This window comes from Rhodnius prolixus, unplaced genomic scaffold, assembly GCF_049639745.1.
Source record: "Rhodnius prolixus isolate KJV_2025 unplaced genomic scaffold, Rpr scaffold_5, whole genome shotgun sequence".
Lineage (NCBI taxonomy): Eukaryota > Metazoa > Arthropoda > Insecta > Hemiptera > Reduviidae > Rhodnius > Rhodnius prolixus.
In genome coordinates this window covers 7,834,101-7,851,008 of record NW_027411624.1, presented here as the reverse complement: position 1 = coordinate 7,851,008, position 16,908 = coordinate 7,834,101, and the positions used below count along the sequence as shown (strand labels likewise).

The following is a 16,908-nucleotide window of genomic DNA, read 5'->3' as shown; positions in this document are numbered from 1 at the left end:
TTTTCTCTTTTTTTAATCGGAAGAAATACTTTTTTTTCAAATTCATTTTCTGCTGAGAAGTACTTTTTTGTTAAATTAAAGGTTTCTATTTCTTTTAGATCATTTTCTATTTAATTTTAGCCCTCCCGTAACTTTATACTTCTTATATTTACTAACTAAAATAAAATGTAGAACAAAAAAGTTACAGAGAAAAAAACATAAGGCATTTTTAAAGTGCGCCACTTTTTTTGTGGAGCAGTGTATTTAACGCCTGGAAATAATTTAGACATAACAATATCTTTTCCCATTGCCATCAATATAAATATTGCCATGGAATAGTATTTAACTAAAATAAATTTATCCGGGGGTGCCTCCACGGATTTCCATTCCACATAGATACTAAAAAAATAGAGAAAAGAACTCACTTAGATTCTACAATTTCTCTTACATCAATTTTGGCTAGAGAGCACTAGAAAGAGCAGGAGGCACATACGTAGGCAAATATTTGATAAACTTAGCCTTACATGAATAATGAAATTTATTGGGAACAATTACTTGAGAATAAACGGTAATTCCACACGGGTGGAAATCAAAGAGATGAAAAGGTGAAAAGGATGAAAGGTGGTTATAATAGAGTGCTTCGAGAAGGAAGAATATAAAGTGGACTGAACAAGATTAAACTATTTAAACTTACCGGTGAGTCAAATTATTAGCCTACTCGATTTATACGCAAGGTACGCTGAATTTTCTTGCATGAAAACCACGTATTTTGCACTTTTAATAGAAATATGTTTTAAATGTTCAAATTTGGTTTTCGTTTTTACCTTTGAGCATAATAAATGTGTACAGTTTGAATATAGTAACAACAGTAAACATCCAACGAACTCATCAGAGAAAGATTTGTTTTTTAACTCAATGATTATTGTTGTTTATAGTGATTAAGTAAATCAAATGATGGAATCTAAAAATTTTCACAGATGAAAATAAAATCTTAATAAATCAAATGTTAATTAAATTCTATTGTTCAGTATTACCTGTAAAAATAAGGACAATTTTCTGAAATTGTCGACTCAACGAATGCCTTTAAGGAAGTGGCTAGTAGAATGTCTTTATTAATAACTGAAATTTTGAAACATATGTATATACAAACAAAAAAAATATACAAAGACCTACGCTTGGTCACTGACCATCAGCGAAGGAATTGGCTAGTAGCTAAGCAAGTTTTTTTTTACCTGGAAATAATGTCAATTGACTAAATATTTATATGTATAATAAATTCTAAAAATAATACTACACACTTCAAATATTGGAATAAATGGCCAGAATTTATGTTTTTCTTGGAGGTTGAGCACCCCTTAACTAAAGCACTCATCTAAAGAATATTTTAATCAAAATATTAGCAGGAAGGGGGTTAAATGTTTGTGCATTTTCTTTATTCAGAGATTAAGTTGCTTCGATTCGTGCATGCAATGATTGTTTTTTTTCAATTTCTGAACTAATATATGGAATAATATAATTTCATTACAAAAAAGGGATTTTTTTTCATGATTGATGAAAGTGGTTGGAAGCATATCATATCATTTTTATTGGATGATTTGCTTGAGGCTTCGTACGTTCATAGGTGTCTAACATCCCTTAAATAAACGAATGTGTTTTGTTGAATACAAGAAATATGGAAGAAAATAAAACAATATTACTTTGATAAACATAAACTATCCTTGAAGTTATAAGTAAAATATCAACAGAATTTCGTTAGAGGCTGATTGGAAAAATATGTAAGTGATTCACTTTTTAACCCTTGATGATTAATTGTATTTATTTTTACCGGATTATTTTAAATCTGAGACTAGTAATTTTGTGAAAGGGGCGCTCAACTCAACATGGTGATTTTAGTTGAATCATTTTGCCATAACTTTACCTTGTAAATTAAACGTCACAAACGTTTCATTTTACAGATCTTTTAATTTTTACAACGATAAAAATGTCTTCCGGACGACCTATTAAATGTGTAGTAGTTGGAGATGGTACCGTTGGAAAAACATGTATGCTAATATCTTATACTACAGATAGTTTTCCTGGAGAATATGTACCTACAGTGTTAGTAAATTTTGCTTCGTATTTTGTTGAATTAAGTGTTATTTCCAATCTTTGTTTTTAATTACTTTTGTAGTTTTGATAATTACTCAGCGCCGATGGTCGTAGATGGTATTCCAGTTAGTCTAGGCTTATGGGATACTGCTGGCCAAGAAGATTATGATCGTTTAAGACCACTTTCCTATCCGCAGGTAATTAATAAGAATAAAAAATTATTAGATTTTTGCTCTCAAGAGATTAAGTTTCATTACAAAGTTGGGTTAATGTAAGATAGCACTCTTACTTTGAATCTTTTCCATTTGAATTATGTATATTATGTTTTGCTAAACATATGTGTATATATATTTCTTTCTTCTAATTTTCAGACAGATGTATTCCTGATATGCTTCAGTGTTACCAGCCCATCATCTTTTGAGAACGTTACATCTAAATGGTATCCAGAAATTAAACACCACTGCCCAGATGCTCCTATGATATTAGTTGGTTTGTATCAGTGTTAATTCTCATAATTCGTCTGAAAAAATAAAAATTGAGATTACTCCAGAATATATAACATATATTTTTGGGGTACCTAGTTTCAGAGTCCTTTTTCTTGTAAAGTTGGTTTAAGGAGTGATGTTTATTTCAATTGAAATCAAAAAATGATAAATTGTCGACACAGTAATAAAGCATACATATATTATTTGGCTTTTTCTAATTATTTTTGACTTGTTCTTAAAGGAATACAACAAAATTGTATTTTAAATTTGAGTACAAAGATCCCTTTTTAATAGGATGCTTCTTTTTTTTTGGGGTACAATCTGTTTTAGATCTTTAATGATTTATGGTGGCCCATAAACAATAAGAGATGAAGTAGTAGATTTTACTTCCATCACCTCAATTCTCGAAAAACCACGTATGACTTGAAATATACTAAACACACAGACTAGAGCCTCTTTAAGAGATGATCACGCTTTCTGACTTTTAGATACTAGAATATTCCAGCACCAATTTTCGAGAAAGAAACAAGAATTTAGTATATTCAGTGCAGCCAGGCCATCAGAGTAGGTCCATTAAAATCTTGAATTTCGTGGCCACCCGACCGAAATATATCAAATAATGGCATCAACCTCAACCTGGGAAACAATATCCCACTAACCCACAAGATACGCCTACAAATGATTTCTTATCTCAAAATAATCCGCACCTAAAATTGTTCATCCCGGAACTATTGGTGAAGTACTGATGGATAGAATGGCAAACGGACCTCTTTCCCCTTTAAATGGTCGTCCTTTTGTTTCCACGGCTCTTTGGATAAACATGTATCGGTCTTCCACAAATGACCGTTACACACCATTCAACCCCATATCTACACTCGGTACAACATCAAGTTCGTGAATCTTAAATACTTGCCAATCTATTCCGGGCAGGACTATTAGTGAAATGCTGCTGTATCTTCCAAGGACATTTCTCAGGTTCCCAGTTGAATATCTTTCTGAGAATTGTTTAAGGTAGTAAGAGGAGCAGAAGGAAGTAGAGCATTGGATGGCCTAGAGCTTGGTCCTAATAATAATTTATCTCTTCCAGTAATAAATAAAATTTTAAAGGTGATGAAGATCTAAAAATCGTGTGTCTAAGAAAATGAAACATTTAATGAATGGTCGCAACAATTTAATTTGAAATAGGTATTTACAGAAATAATTTAAAATTGAAAACAATATAAATTAGTTTATATTGAAAAGCTCAGTGTTAATAACAGTTTTAATAAATTTAAAAATCAATCAAAATAAGATGTTTGCTTGATTTAACTTAAAAATGCGTCAAATTAATTAATAACCTTTTGTTTTGCATATAGGCACCAAAATAGACTTGAGGGAAGATCGTGATACATTAAATGGTTTGACAGAACAAGGTCTTTCACCGATTAAAAGAGAACAAGGACAGAAATTAGCAAACAAAGTAAGAGCTGTTAAATATATGGAATGCTCAGCCTTGACACAGCGTGGACTTAAACAGGTGATTCTCATTTTTAAGAACTTTTGTCGTAGTATTCCTGATAAGGTCTCTTTTAATCTTGCCTTTCTTTTTTTTTGAGAAATTTTATCTCTGCAACCTAAAGTCGAATACGATCTGATTATTTTTTATGATCAAGAGTCGCTGCTGTAGGTTAGGTTACAGGTACGAGAATTCTATTCATAGCGAAGAATTTCGTCTTACTCATAATTTCATACTCATTATAATTTCGTCCGTCAGTCTGCGTCTTTCACAAATCATCATCACTCCTAGATATTGATAGCGAGGGACCTGCACAATCTCTTTCACATTCATTGATAAATTACATCCTTAGACGAATATAAGCATTTAGAAATTAATTTAGAAAAGCGTTGTTGTAAATATGTAAGTTTTGGGTCGAAACACCCAACAGAGTAAGTTAACTATTTAAAATCAAGTCGTTGTCGTAGAGTGAAAGTGGATCCGAGTAATAGTTTGAGTTAAGTGTCTAAGAAGGTAACTCCTTCGAAGTTTAATTCTCTCCAAAGAAACTTAACTACAAAATTATAATTACGTTGCTGAAAGAAGGCTACATAACAGTTTAGAGAACAGAAACGAAACAGATGTTTCAACAGAAAACAGATGTTCTAATAAACTAATTCGTTTTTTTTTAATAGCATTTTACGAAATAAAATTTTAATTTTTCAAAAATAAAAAATTAATAGTTTACTATAATTAATCACCGCAATAAAAATGAATGCTAAAATGTTGAAATTTCAATTCCATTTTGGATTTTAATAAATATTAAAAGGTAGCAAGACCATACAAATATGGAAATGGCACTTAATAGGGATGTTCAACTGCCTTTACGCCCAGAAGTGTTCTTAATTGAACTTTCTTGGGAAAAGGTTTCAAATAATTCATATATCTATTAGGTACATCTAAGGATGTTCTCTACATGGGACATAAATAGAATTATTAGAACAACAGAGAAGTCGAAATGATTCGTATGATTAAGAGTGCCAGCTTGATGTTGAAGAAAGAAATAAGGCAATAGCTAAGCTACTATAAACATTTTCTTGAATCGCTGTATAGAATTCGAGAACAAAATGTGAAATTGGAGAAAGTATAGGAAGATTTCACAATGAAGGTGGGTAGGAAGTTTTTCTGGTAGGTAAAAGATATTTAAGTGTGATGTCAGGTTCTTTCATAACCTTCTCAATATACCGAGAAGGTAGACAATCACCAACTTGGTTTGGAACAAGGTGTGCAACATGAGTAGGACAGACAGCTAGAGGATGATTAAGTTCCTTCAGATTAAAAAGAAATCACGGATATAATCCTCTCATTCAAGAACATGAAGTCCCAGTCATACAGGAAAAGCTCCTTTAATGCAGAGTACTGGTAGTGGTGCAACAAGTCGATAGGGAGCGTCTAGAACTAGGGTCGAAAGGATCTGGAGATTACTAAAGCAGGTTCTGGCTGGGGATATTAAAATGGACGATTTGCGAAGGAGTAATTTGTGGGAGATTTGATAATAGAAGAAAGTGATTTATAGAAGTCGAAATCAAGGCTACTACAGTGGCATTCTAAAGATGCGAGAATTTTGATGAAAATGAGTCCTTTAACTCGCCTTTTTAAAAGTAATTTTAATTAAAAAAAAAAAAAAAATTAGTTTCCAATAAGTATGAATTCACTTTAATCTTTAATGTTATTGTCAATATCTGCTTACCTCCCTAGCTATCTCGCTATGTTTAAAGATCCTTGTCCTTTCCTCTTCTACCGTCTAGATCTAGGTACTGTAGAAGCACATAAACATTGGTAGTATTTTTCAAGCTACGGTCAGATTATCAATATTCTCGACTTAACTTCTCATATTATAAACATCTCATAACATTGATCGTTTAGGGTCTCCATTGAGTATGAACCCATCTTAAGTGATCCAAAACTACCCTGCTTTCTCTTAGTAATCCGAATCTTGCACATCCTTTCCTAAACAAAACTTTTTTTTTTTTTAACATTAATTTTGTTTTCACCCTGTAAACGTTTAGGTATTTGATGAAGCTGTTAGGGCAGTGTTACGCCCAGAGCCTCAAAAGAGAAGACAACGTAAATGTGCTTTAATCTAGTCACCTACGATTTATCACGCCAACTTAGTAAAGTGAATATTTCTTTTAATTTCTGTTATTTCTTTTTTTTTTTTTTAATAATTTTTAAACTATTTAAACAAACTCAGTTTAGAATAAGAAAACACACACAGAGCAAATACCTCTAATGAATCAATAAAAAAAGAAAAAGTGTAAATTTTCAAATTTTTTTAACAAACAAAATAGAATGTGGCTTAGAAGATATATTGAGCTTAGACTGTATTTTCTCTCTAATTTTTTGTTTGTTTCAAATTTAAAAAGAAAAAATCTTAATTTTAAAGTGATTTTAAAGAAATATTTGAAAATAATTGAGTGAGATTATCTATGCCATCCAAAAATTGTTTGATTGAACTAATACAAATAAATGTTACAAAGAATAAAAGCCTTGCACCTCATCAATATTGTAATGTATATTTATATTTAAATAAAATTAAAATGCATTTTTTTTTAGAGTTTCGTAAAAAAAAAAAAAAAGTTATGCCAAAGTAAACAAAAACATAAATATATAAATTATATATTATATCCTAAAGTTAAATTTTAATTGCCTCATTAAGAACAAAAATTAATAATAATAAAAATGCCTAATTAGATAGTTATTAGTTGTAAGTTTTTTTTTTAAAACAAAAATTATTGGTTCTTTATCGATATGATTGGATTTAAATTAATTTCTGAATTTTATTTAAAAAGCTTGTTACGACTCAAGTGTAGCCCTTTCTTGCGATATTAATACCAACTTAATTTCTACGAGATAAATTAATTGACTTAGATCTTAAGAGGTTTTAAAGCTATTGCTGAAAATGGAACAGAGTTAATACATAATGAATAAATGATTTTTTAAAAATATCAATATTAAAAATAAAAAAAATATCGCAAGTACCAAGGCTACTACAAAAACACTAAGCATTAATTTTTTGTGAAAACTAATATTTATTTTATTCTTAATTGTAAAAAAAATTTAAAAAAATGTGTGCTTTTTTATAAAAATTAATTTAAAACATCACAAATTATTGGCTCTAATGCTCAATATATTTTATCGTTAATTAAAAAAAAATCAAAAATTTAAACCCTCCCTATAAGCCCTTAATGCTAAAATTAGATTGTAGTTTTAGGCATTAAACAATGCTCTTTTTATTAAACAAAAAATATATATTGTATTTATCATTATTAATTCATAAATGTATATTAATAAATATTTTAAAATGCACAACTTTTCACATGTCATCAGGAAATAGTTTACTAATACTCTCTGAGCTTTCCAGAAAAAAAAAAAAAAATAAAATAAAATAGATAATAAAAATATGTCCATTAGCTAAAAGAAAATTGAATTCAGAAAAACTTAATAGACATTTTCTATAAAGAGAGATAATACTGAAAAGGAAATAAAATTAAGGACATGTGAGAGTAATTTTACTGGGAGGTCCTCCGAGTCCAAACGAGTGGTACATTAACTGGTCAATGTCCAGGTGGTCTGTACGTAACTCAAAAACGGAAGAAAGGGTTCAAAGGGTGGGTTTAAGTATTTTTTTTTGTTACAGACTGTAGGTAAATTTTTCTGAGAACAATTTTCTTTTATGCTTTTTCCTATGTACGCTTTGTCAACCTTTCTTTCTTCAAAATAAAACACAAAACTTACATTAGCTGTGCTGTTAGGTGCCCTAAACAAATATTTCGTATAGCGTTGCTCAATGGACAGGTCCCCCTTCCCACCCAGATAAATTCATATTAAAAAATTTATATGTAAGCAAGAAGAAAGTATATTTTCAATTAACCCACCTATTTCAGGACTTGTCTCTTTTTTAATAGTATAATATAAAAACACATACAAAATTTTTATTTATAAAACTAATAATTTTGTAATCAAGATCTTTTAAGAAAAAAAAGTTTAATCAATATTTTATAAAAATTGTCATTGAAATATATTCTACCAAAAAAAGAAAAAAAAAGACAATACTTTTATCAAAAAGGTTAATCTATTTCTTTCAATCTAATGATTTATTGCAAAAAATGTATTCGATAAAAAGCAAAATGAATATAAGATGGATTCACTAATTGTCACTAAAAAAATGTCAGATACGAATGATTGTCTAGCAAACAATTATTTGCCAAAGCTTTTAGTTTTTTTTTCATTTTTTTAAATTAATGAAATTTATTTTAAAGGAAGGATTTCAAAAAAGGAAAAGGAAAACAATTGCTACGATACTGCCCATCTCTCGATTTTTTGTACCAAAACAAAAATTAAAAATAAATTAATTATACTGTCTAGTCACTACTGTCTTTATTTTTATTTATTTGTATTAATTTTATATGAACTGCATTTATTGGGAAAAAAGTAGGACCAATACTAATGTTTATTATAAATAAACTGATGAACTAAAACCTTGTTACTAACTTCTAATACACTATTTACTTTTTAAATGCAATTCTTGATAAATTTTGTCTAAATGCACAATATTTAGAAAAGAAAATATCTAGTATGCTTTGACTTTAAAAATAGAAGTCTAACAGTGATTTTAATTTTTTTTCATTGAGTGAAGCAAATTAATTATCTGAATGTCAAAAAGTTAAGATTAACAATACAAACAAACTCAAATGATCTTTGTTCAGATGTTATTATTTATAATTCTTTCATTGTATTTACCTTAGAGGTCTAGTACTCAGTTTGGTTCAAGGAGTCAAGCGAAATGGCTGAATATGTCCTAGACAGAGATTGTTAGGAAGTGGATTAAAAATATTTTAATTACCTAATGTATGATTATTTCTTATTTTTCCATAAAACTTTAGACCTCTCACATTTCATCTGTGTACCAGTTCGAAAACGGCTCAAACGATTTTCTTTAAACGTGGAAAACTTATCGCGTTGGCTCATCTAAAATGTGCATTTAAAACATGTTAAGAAAATTCGGTTAAGAGAGAAGATTGGAAAACGTTTCCATCTTAAAGAACCATTTTGGCTTAAAGTGGGTCAACTCGAAATTTAAAGAAAAATTTTCAATCGGAAAAGAAAGCTCACTGAATGGATTTCTTTAATTTTTCAAGTCCTGACGGTATATTCTAAACTTTACATAATCATAACATCTCAGATCAATAACTTTCATTTAATTAATTTTGAAGAAAAATTCTCGTTACGAAAATTCTAGGTAACTGGTTGGAGTGAGCTTTTTTCTAACGTGTCATATCAGTATAATGTACGGATTTACAAACTGCTTAAGAAGAAGAATATATGTTTAAAAAATTTGCAGTTTGAAGGAATAGTATAAGTTAGAATCTTAAATATTGTTGTAAGAGAAAGTGGATGATGATTTGCTCCGGATTTTCCCTTTTAAATTTCAATATCTTCGTAATTCTTTTTCCTGAATTAAAGGATCTGAAGATCAATGTCGCAGTTCCATATTGTTAAAAGAAAAACCTATTAGATCCCAGAACTAATATTTAATCAGTTGCACGATTGCTCTAAGAAAGGATATAATTTTGTTGACAACTGCAACCATTGCCGCATGCCTCTGTCCCTAGTTCGTACTAATCCTCAAGAGATATTTACTTTTAATATTCATCTAAATTATTATGTACTTTAAATGATTTCAATTATTTATTTAAATTTAGGCTTTTATTGCTAACTATGTTAAGAGTGCCTATTAGTTGTAATTGTTTAGTTCTATTCTTCTGTTTTCTAAGATCTGAAGCCTAAAACTTTAATTTAAAAAACAAAAAACAAAAATTAATAAAAATACGAAGTAATTATAAGCTTAATTTCGCTTTATATATAATCAAGAATAAATTGATAATAAGAAATATTGCCTGCCATTTTTTAATTTCTACATCTAGTCATTATTTAAAAGCTACTCCTATTTTTTGGCACTTTTTTTTTAACCAGAAAAATGGGAATTTGTTTTTTATAATTTAAATAAATAAAAAGCTGACCTTATTTTTATATACTTATATATTTTTCTTCTCTTTCTTTTAAATTTATAGAGATATTTCTGTTGTATTAGTTATTAGTGTTCTTTATTTATCTTTGTATTCACAATAAACCAATATTATCCGAATTTATGCATTACAAAATCGAAAAATAAACAAGAAAATATGTAAATAATAAACAAAAAATTAATTTTACTTCCAAGATTATGAAAAGTTATTGTTAAAATTGAATTTTTTGCTAGATTAAAAAAAAAAAAAAGAAGAAATTTCTGCACTTTTTGGTTTAATAAAATGATATTAAAAAGAGATTTTTTTCTTTTAATTAGTAAAATTGGAACACTGCTTTAAAAAAAATGAAATAAAAAATATGACGAATAAAAGTTATGTGTTGTTATAATGTAATTTAACTTTCTTTTTTTTTTTGTTTTGTTAAACAGAAAATATGGCCAATATAACTGTTGCAAATTAATGATCCTTTTAAATATATCCGGTTATTAATAACTGTAATTTTTTTCCCCTAATCTCCTTTATTTTTTTTATCTTTTAAAATTTTTAGTTTCCACCGGAAATACAAATTTTAAGGATTCTTAACCCCGACAGATAAAGGGATTCTTAAAAAATGGCTTTGGATATGTCTCAAAAGGTTTTGCAATTTTATGTGGAAGAAGAACTGTACATATTGTGTCCGTGTGAAGAGTTGTTTGGCAAAGAAATAGAAAAGCTGCTTTCTAAGGTTATTTGGCAAGCCCTTGCGAAATCTAACGTGAATGCAACATATGAATAAAATATATATATTATCTCAAAAATAAAAATAGCAAGAAGCTAATATTTTATTATTTCGACTGAGTAACTAACTTCAATCCGATTGACAATTTGAAATCGAAATCACCAATTGGAACCTACCATTCTAGTCTGGAGGATGAACTTTTATTTAGTAAAAGTTACAACAGTACCAACATATATTACGAAAATACATGTACTAAACTAATGAGCACAACTTAACCCAAGATAGAAAAATCGCTGAAACTCAAAATTTCGTATTTCTCTTAGGCCAGCATCTTACTTTTCCGAAAACCAAAAAGGAAAGTAACATTTTTTTATGTTCACGGTTGACTCGAAGCTTCCGTTCATCAATTCCTACTCAGCATTTCATTAAGTTCCTTCACTTAACACATTCTGGCATTAATAGTGCTACTTACAATCAATACGAAAGAAATTAGAATAATAAGACAAATACAAGAAAAAGGTTGTTTATAATTTTTTTTAACACTTTCGAATATTAGTCCCAATTTTGTTTTCCATTGTATTTCAAAATTCTCGCTCAATAACTAATTATGAGAAATGCTCAAACTGTTACTTACACATAAATACAAAAGGTGAATACTTCTTTAAGAAAACTTTTGCCGTTGATTCTCAAATTACCCTCTTCCTACTTCAAAGTGTTAACTCTTGCTTTCCATGACTTGAGCTCCACAAATCTGAAGATGTTATTTAAATAAATTAATAAATTGTGGTTTAAATTTTTCTTACAATTGTCGATCTCGCAAAAATTTCACGAATTAGTGTATTTTCCTTCTCTTATAATTTAACGGTACAATACTAATTATAATTTCTTTCTTTTTTTTTAAATAAATATTTAGGATTAGCCTCTTGTGATATTGCACACTACTTTCTTAGTTTGTTATTGTTTCATTACAATGAATATTATTTCTATCACATTTGAGCAATTCCGTCAGAGAAAAGGTTTGTGAGGTTTCTTGGCTAGCTAACAAGCGATCATAAGAAAATGGTTTATTATCAATGCCTGAGTCGAAATCTCACAAATCTAGGCAGCTCAACTATCAATTACTACCAAGTTAATTCAAGACAATGTCAGATGCCAGAAAAGATATTCTGATGTGGATATGGTCTTGGATGCCGGGCATTCACAACAAAAGCACACTCTCAAGATATATCATCAATTTACTGCATAGCAGGTTAAGTCATCGAACGAGGGCACACAAGTAGCAATGGTAGGAACAAGAAGTCCCTAAACAAACGAAAAAACAAATCGCTTAATTTTACTTCGATTACTCCAACAAGGCTAGAACAATTCCACGTAACATTACATTTTGGGAAAGAGTAACCCTTAACTCCGTTCTTAGGAGATGTACTAAATCTAGCCTACGATGTATATATATGTCATAACTACATTAAAACTAAGTTCAAAAATATTGAAGTGAATAATAATCGAGATATAGAAGATACAAAAACTGGAAGTATAGAATCTTAGTCTCTGTAATATAAGAAACAAGATTTTTGGATCTGGAATATTTAGATAACTGTTTGCTAGGGCTATTTTTTTTTATATACAAATTACTGAAATAGTAATTCTTCCAAGTTTTGAGTATGAAAAGATACTAAAATTGATACTTAATTAGTCTCGTTACTGAGCATTTCTGAGTGTAAGACGGAATCATATTTCGTTATGTAATTTTGCCTAGGATCAAAGACTACAGCTTGTCGTTCCAAATTTGATGACTGAAATCATATCATAAAAGGTTAATAAGATTATGAGTGAACACTATATTATCTTTAAAAAATAAAACAAACACATGTGGAAGTACCTCTTTATTACAGTGATAAAAAATTATAAGGCAATTTTTAAGTAGCAAATCACAAAAATTCACTTTTTAACGGATAAAAGTGTTAATCCAAACTGATGCGCTATATGGAGTGAAAATTTTAATGGCATATCTAAAGTCCAAGTTACACTGGGCAGATCAGCCGGACAAGATTGCATATCTACTCCATCAGATTGACAATCTGAATTTAAATATGAATCAAAATATGGTAACGCTTCCGTAGATACATGTGGATAAAATGTCGTCACGATATTTTGTGTTAGATTATGTTTTAGAGCTTCTGCTTGGAAATCATAAGTTATACTTGATGGAATAGCTAGAAAAACTTTGTATTTTAAACGTTTCTCAGACCATGTCTTTTCAGCTTGTTCAAGAACTGAATTCAATTTTAACGCTACGCTTTCCATGTTTGCTGAACCCAGTTCATAAGTATAAAAATCTTGAACTTTTTGATACCTGCAAAAAAAAAAAAAGAAAAGAAAAATAATAAAGATCAATCAAGAAAATAAATCCAGCCAACAGTTTTAAAATGGGTCCCACAACAAGAAGTTCCAATATTCCTTTGGAAGAGACGAAAATTAATTCCATGTCGTAAGTAGCAGCCATAAAATAATACCGTAATGGTCATACTATGTTACTGTTTATTCTCTACAATACTTGAAGGTAAACAATAAAAAAAGAAGAGGTCTGAATTGTTGGTGTTGTCAGTCTGAGTATTGTTTGCCTGGAATACCCGTAGGAATTCCAAGCCCCTTCTACGGGGTTTAGTTAGTAGTAATGAACTAAAAGCTCACGATTATTTCATTCATAACTTCAAACAAAATCCCGTAACTCAAACTAGAAATCTTAAATAACTAGTTATACATGAATTTTTGATTAGGTAAAATATGTGGGCACTTTAAGTGAAATTTAGAATTATGGCATTCTTTAGAATTATCCCTGAGCAAGAAAATACTGATTAACTTAACAAATAAAGCAAAGGGGACAATTTTGTAGAAATAGTTATTTAGAGGATTCGAAAGTAACTTATTGTCGCCAATAGAGTGAGTTGGTCAACTTTTTAATAAACATTAAACATCAAACAGTAAGCAATTAATATGTGCAAACATTTAAATTGCATCTCACTATTATAGAGATTTAATAAATTTATATTTATTTTTAATTTAATTTAAATGAATATGGGAATCTAAAAGCTGTTTCACTAAAATACAAAATTAAAATCTTTAAATAACTTACCTGGTTCCACTATAAGAATATTGAGCAGCTTTTCCATACTTTAATTGCAATAAAGATATTGGCAATGTATAAATATGCGAAGTAACTAGATGCAACACAGTCAGTCTAGGTTTGGCGTTTAGTTCAGCAGAAAAATGTGTTATCAACGGATAAACACCACCTTGGTGTACAAAACCAAAAAATACAGTCATAATTATGTTTACTAAATACCATAATGCTAGAGTACCATCTTTATAGCTAAATTTTCTATCTTTTTTCACATAAGCGGTAAAACCATTTTCTTTTTTAGGAATAACTGTTTTATATTCATCAACGTGTCTTATCCTTTGTGAATGTAAAAATACGAGCGCCAAGGTACAAGGGATTAGGAATCTTGCTTCTTGGTGAGGGAAAATTGATAAAACTGCTATGGGAATGATGAAAGATGTTGTCATCAAACCAATTATACTTTGTACTCTAGGTAAACTGCTCCACTTTTTCAATAAACCCCTAAAAATAAAAAGAGTTGAAATGACAGTAAAGAAATAAAAATGAGGTAATGATATTGACAAATTGCTAAATAATCCTTCTAATAATGAATTAAAATAATTCTAAAACTTACCTATAAATGATATTAACAAACCCAAAAATTCCTGAAATTCCTAGGACATTATATAAAAGCGGTATATTTATAAAAGTATGAGTAAATCTTGGATGTAGGCCATGCTCTACAAGATTAGAAGAATTAACATTATACTTTATAAAGTTGTATGGTGTCATTGCTAAGTCTCTCATCAAACTTATGTTTTTATGCATAATTTCTTGTACAGTTAATTGGCCATAATATACTGAATCTACCACGATAAGAACAAGAAGCACTGGTAATGAACAAACACAAAAAGCTATCATTCTCATATTGAAATCATTTAATCCAATAAATCTGGAGCCCAAGCCTCGATGTAACCAGAAAAATACTGGAGGAAACGCGTACGCCAGAAATGTAGGACGGTTGAAAGTTCCGAGTACCGTCACGGTGGCAATTGGTAAAACATTTGAGAATGTATGCCAAGGAAGAGACAATCGTAAACGGTGAAATTTTACCCGATCTTTAATGTTGTCTGAGGTGTTATATCTTTCTCTGAGAAATTCATCTTGATAAATGATCTGCAAAGGAAATAATCATGTTACATTATCAAAATATTAATAAATATAAATAATAGGCAATATTAATCAATGTTTGAGTTCAAAGGAATTCAAACATACCTGATCAGATCTTGCCATACAAGCTGCTACTAAATATATTAATATTGATGTCAAAACCATTTCGAATGTATTTGAAAATGTTCTACATCCATAGACTAACAAAGTGTAAGAACTGGCTAATGTTAATAATCTTGAACGATAATTTTGGCCATATAAGCAACAAATTCTATTTAAAAAAAAGATTTTGTATGCTGCCATTAAAAGAATTCCAAAGATTTAAAACAAAACAATATCGTTCAACAATATCACTTACGAATGTACCTGTATAAGCAGTAATCTATGATAAAGGAAAGAAAGCAGCAAGCGACTCTTGGTGCCACCAATAGTGTGTATGGAGTTACTGCTTGAATATCAAACCATAAATTTATAAATGGAGCAGCATTTTTTAATAAAAATAATGGAAGCCCAACAACTATATAAGGCATAGAGATGCTGCGCACGGGGAATGTTTCATTGAACTCCCATGGCCTCGTAGAGGCTACCCCGAAAATATCCCCTGCGAAAAAAATAAATAATTAATATTCTAAGTTACTGCTCATAAGAAATTAAACTAGTAAATAAAAGATTATAATACCATTGATAACTTCTATGGTCTGAAAAAATTCGTCGGGATGGATGTAACCGGTTTGCGGCAAAAGTGTTAATATTAAACGTAAAAATGCAAGAAACCAATAAGGAACTAAACTTAATTGTACAGCCGCTTCTTCTTCGTCCAATTTCCCCTTGGTATCACCATCTTTCTTATCACGGTTATTCATGACGGGTGCGTCTCACCGCAACATTCCGCAGGATAAGTTTTCTCTTAAATTCGAGAAAACACAAAACAACTTACTAGATAACACATCTTCTTCTAGACCCATATGACGTCAAATATCAAAATTATAAACAAACAAAATCCGCACATTTACTTTTCTATCCATCCCTAAACGTATCGGCTGCAACCATGGGCAACAAACTGTCAACATAACCCACATGAGTTGCGGACTTTTGCTAGCGTTCGTCGCTAGGGCGCACTACTGTCAGCTCGTACAGTCTGTAAATTATCAAAATTTTAAGCTAATTTTGCTTAAGTAAAAGTATTATCATTGGAAACTGCTTTTTGCATGAAATTCAAGTTAGGATTTTTTTGAAGATACATAACATACAAAAAATAGAATTTATATCAGACAATTAAGAAGGTACTTTTGTTATGGAAACCATAAGCTAACTGCAGCTTTTTCTACTTCAAATTTTTAAGCACAATTGATAACACCTTGCATGAATAGTAAAACTTATTGAGTTCAAGTTCCATTGGTTTTCGAGTAATTAGCGAAAAATAAACAAAAAAAGAATAACAGGAATTTCGAACTTCCAAATCATTTCATTTTCTTTAAACTCAAGAATGTATCAGTTATTAAATTCTTATTCCATATTGACCAAGTGACAGGACCGTACTTTACACTAAGCAAAACCTTCCACCATACACTCATTAAATTTATTTTGAAAAATATTTTACAAAAGTAACAGACCTATACCTGCGCAATTAGCATGTGAAGTTCAATGAATGGAATAAGTTATCACTTAGGAGTAAATATATTACTAACATCCATTTATAATGTGGTACTTCTTATTGATGGATTTTACTAGCTAATTTCGGTCCAATGACGTAAACCGAGTGTGTAATATTCCCATAAAAGTCGTTTTTTAAAAACAACTTTTCC

General features: G+C 29.7%; 2 protein-coding genes across 2 annotated transcripts; one reads left to right on the top strand and one right to left on the bottom strand.

Annotated features, from left to right (window-relative positions):
* Positions 1–1,552: 1,552 nt before the first annotated feature.
* On the top strand, positions 1,553–10,607 carry Mtl (Rac family small GTPase Mtl). The gene is made up of 6 exons (XM_074136509.1): positions 1,553–1,754; positions 1,935–2,076; positions 2,150–2,264; positions 2,439–2,556; positions 3,908–4,068; positions 6,096–10,607. Exons 2-6 carry the CDS (start codon positions 1,961–1,963, stop codon positions 6,171–6,173), a joined length of 588 nt encoding a protein of 195 aa, XP_073992610.1. The 5' UTR covers positions 1,553–1,754; positions 1,935–1,960; the 3' UTR covers positions 6,174–10,607.
* Positions 10,608–12,701: 2,094 nt separating this feature from the next.
* PIG-Z (phosphatidylinositol glycan anchor biosynthesis class Z) lies at positions 12,702–16,232 on the bottom strand. Its single transcript, XM_074136481.1, has 6 exons — positions 15,783–16,232; positions 15,470–15,704; positions 15,209–15,374; positions 14,568–15,109; positions 13,967–14,455; positions 12,702–13,186 (listed from the first exon to the last, which is right to left on the bottom strand). Exons 1-6 carry the CDS (start codon positions 15,964–15,966, stop codon positions 12,772–12,774), a joined length of 2,031 nt encoding a protein of 676 aa, XP_073992582.1. The 5' UTR covers positions 15,967–16,232; the 3' UTR covers positions 12,702–12,771.
* Between the last annotated feature and the right edge of the window lie 676 nt (positions 16,233–16,908).